Below are 3,796 nucleotides of genomic sequence, written 5' to 3' on the forward strand. Positions count from 1 at the left end.
CTACAAACTAATTCTCATAAAAAATATTGGAATGTAGTTAAGAAAATCTTGTGAATTAGTTTAATTTTGCAGTAATAAACTGTTTCTTCATTTTTCGGTATACCAAAGAAAACAAAATGGCTGTGTTGACTATTAACATTATGAAATTTTATTTTACAGTACAGCTATTGTTATTTACTTTATTACAGTATTACATTAGTTGTTTCACATTAGTTTTTACCGTAAAATGAAATACAGCAACTACTGTCTCTAGTTTCACATTCGTTTTACCGTAAAAACAAATACAGTAACTTACTGTATTTGTTTTTACAGTAATTTTACTGTAAAAGAAAATACAGTAACTACTTTATGTATTTACAGTAAAACTACTGTAAAAATACAGTAAGTTACTGGATAAAAATTGCTAGTAAATTACTGTAAATTGAACAATAAATTATTTACAGTGCAGTTACTAGTGACCTCTGCTTTTCTACTTGGACCACTTTTCCAGCCTCTGCTGTTGAAAACCATCACACACAGCATGATGCTGCCACCACCATGCTTCACTGTGGGGATGGTGTTGGATTATCCTTAGACACAGTCTCCTTCAGTGTCTACATTGGACGGCAGTCCCTTTCCAGCCATCATTAAACTGTTTTTGTTTGACATGATCCTGAAAAAAAAAATATAAATCTGATTGAAAGGTCAACYCAACACAAAAAACGTAAAGTATTTGTTTTCTTACTAAAAATGACTTCAACTTGTAATAAAACGTGCTTAATATTTAATGCTTTCTCTTGCCTTTGGTCAGTAAAATCAGAATGTGAAAATCAATCACAACTAATTCTTATAAAATCAGTGCAGAGCTATTTTCATTGATAACTTTACTTGTCTTTAAACAGTAATTTATTGCACAAAATAATCAATGTTATTCACAACTGTCAGTTTCCAACGTGGCATTTCTTTCCCCTCACTTCTGTGGTTTGTGTGTTTTTGTTTTTCAGCAGAGAACCCAGGATCAACAGGTGGACCTCAAATGGTAGGTGCAGGATGAACCTTTTCATCTTCATTGTAAACACATTCTGCACATTTCTGCCTCTCCTCATTGTAAAATGATTTGTCTCATGACGTCGTTCTGCAGCATAACGGCCGCAACAGCAGTGGCGGAAACGCCCGAGGAGGGGTGATGATCCGCAAGAGACGTCCRAACTGGATTGATGCCCCAGATGACAGCTTCTTCCTCGTCACCCGGGAGACCAGGTAAGCAAAGGTGACCCTTTATTGAACTCTAATTAACTCATTTTGTGTGCGTGTGTGTGAGAGAGTGTGTGTGTGTGTGAGGGAAAAGCACTACTGTCAGGTGATAAGCTGTGACATAAAACGAGGAGTTATTTTTACTTGTGTTGACTTTAGACAGCTGCAGAGAGCAAAACAGAGACACTGTTGGATCAAGATGTGAGTTTTGAATCAGAAATAATACAAAACACTCTTAAGCTTTCAAGGAAAACTCTATATTTAGGTTCTTCATTAGTAAATACATATATTTTCTTTTAATTAAACACGTTCAGGAATTTTTAAAAACAGAATAAAGGTGCTGAGAGTGAGCAAATATTTTAACTGTTAAAACAATAACCGGACACGAGAGGAAAATAGGGAAAATTCTTGAGAAATCYTTTTCATTTCTGTGGATTTCTTGGWTATTTTCCTCATATCTGAGAAATATGACTCTTATCCCTCTAATGCACCACTTTGAAATGGCTTCATTTTGCCACTGATCAGCCATTGTGACTCTCAGATGGAGAGCAGATGTGTCAGATCTATCAGTGTGTTGGGATTATTGTTTCACAACATCAGTACTGTAAAACATCACAGATTTATTTTTTAAGTTTTGCTTTTTACGTGGCACTTACATGTTATAGGTCATCACACAAAATTTAAATTTGAGAAAGGTGACCCGAGTGAATACAAAATTCAGTTTTTAAGTTATAATTTAATCAATTAAAGGTGACCGTTAAATACTTTTTGTTRTGAACTTGCAGGCAGGAGTGCAGAAGAGTTGAATTTAGTCTCTCCAGGTGCTGCGTAGATATCTTTATATTCTGATTGGGTCATATTTTTCAACCTGTTTAGTTTTCTCTGTTTTCTGTAACATTTTCTGAACTATTACATCACAGTTTTAGCGACAGAACTACAAAATAAGATCTGGACTTACCTGCTTTAATTCGGTGGTCTTCATTCTCCTCTGGCTCTGGGTCTGGCTCCAACATGTAAGGCTGGATAGACAAGTTTTCTKTTGACATCTTTTAATTCAACTGTAAAAAAATAAAAATGATCTGTGCTGCTATATAGTCATAAACCCCTCTATCAAACTGGAAAGGGTCGCTCTGGAAGCTGGGTGGGGCAGATTTAAAGAGACAACCTCAAAACGAGTTGATCTGAGACACACCTCAGAAAATGGATGATATTTATATGTATAGACTAACGCCATATATTAATTAGGAATATATGGCGTGAGTTCCTGAGCTTACAATATTAGCTCGGGCAAGAAAACAATGCTATATTGCCATTTATTTGTATATTAATTAGCTCGGCGCTAACGTGAAAGCTAACAGGCTAAACTGAGGTTCTCCAGTCCATGGCAGCTCTGTTGTCCTCCATCATCAGTTTCAGTTACAGGCTGAGTCGTTTCTACCTTCTCGTCTCTGTCAACACGCTCTGGTTTCATTTTAAAGGGGCTGATCATCAGATACTGTCCAAGATTAACCTTCAGGGTGGATAAGAGCTTGCACCAGAAAACCTAGTGAACGTCATCGTTTACCCGGTAGGCTCGATGGTGTTAATAAAATGATTTTTTTTTAATGTGTAGAAATTAAAGACAGACTACAGTATTTTTACAGTAGAAATAAATTTTTATCAAATATTGTCTATATTGTCCAAAGTGTGTGAGGTTACAGGCAAGATCTACTCAGGGAACAGGCAAAAATTCCAGAGCTGAACAAAAAAAATGTATTTATTTACAAAAGAAGGCTGACGAGGCAGCTTAAGAACAATATGGGGAACACGGGAGACACCACACCCACTGGGGTGGACAGCTCAATGATCTGACAAAGCACTGACGACAGGACACAGAATATATAGGCAAAACTAATGAGACAACGAGAAAAACCTGGAGGAGACACAAGAGGAAACAGGTGAGGGAGGGCGGGGCTGGAGGAATGATTCACATGGAAACACAGAAACCCTAGCAAAACCAGGGAAAATCGACACAGACCATGACAACRTGAAAACGTGATTACTTCCCTTGTAAAAATCATGAAATTACTGTGATTTCCTTTGGAAAGCTGAGTTCAGTTTCAGGCCTGATCACAGCCAGACCCGTAGAATGAAGAAATCACTTAAATTGAGCCATTATCCACAAATGGAGAAAACACTGAACAGTGGTGAATCCAAAATTACTCCAAAAGCACATCAACGATTCATCCAGGAAATCCTAAAAACAACAGCTAAATCATCACAGGCCTCACTCAGTTACAGTTAGTTTATGATTCAACAATAAGACAGAAACAAAGGACAAACCAAGAACAACACCAAGACCTTGATGATTCCCAAAACGATTCTATGGACTCATGAGACAAAAGTGGAACTTTTTTTGGAAGATGTGATTGTGGTTACATCTGGCATAAAACAAACACTGAGTTTCAAAAAAGGAACATTCCCACAGTAAAACACGGTGGTGGTAGTGTGATGGTCTGGGGCTGCACTGCTGCTTCATGACCTGGACGACCTGCAGTGATTGATGGTACGGTGAGTTCTGCTC

At 37.4% G+C, this 3,796-nt stretch overlaps 1 protein-coding gene across 1 annotated transcript in view; it reads left to right on the forward strand.

Annotated features, from left to right (window-relative positions):
* Window positions 1-3,796, forward strand: part of mta3 (metastasis associated 1 family, member 3) — a gene marked incomplete in the record, with an annotated part of 36,153 nt that overhangs the window by 23,109 nt on the left and 9,248 nt on the right. Inside the window, 2 exon segments of the mRNA XM_014007072.1 lie at window positions 984-1,018; window positions 1,121-1,239. Of these exon segments, the coding sequence (XP_013862526.1) occupies window positions 984-1,018; window positions 1,121-1,239 (154 nt within the window).

Source organism: Austrofundulus limnaeus, unplaced genomic scaffold (assembly GCF_001266775.1).
Source record: "Austrofundulus limnaeus strain Quisiro unplaced genomic scaffold, Austrofundulus_limnaeus-1.0 Scaffold39, whole genome shotgun sequence".
Taxonomy (NCBI): Eukaryota; Metazoa; Chordata; class Actinopteri; order Cyprinodontiformes; family Rivulidae; genus Austrofundulus; species Austrofundulus limnaeus.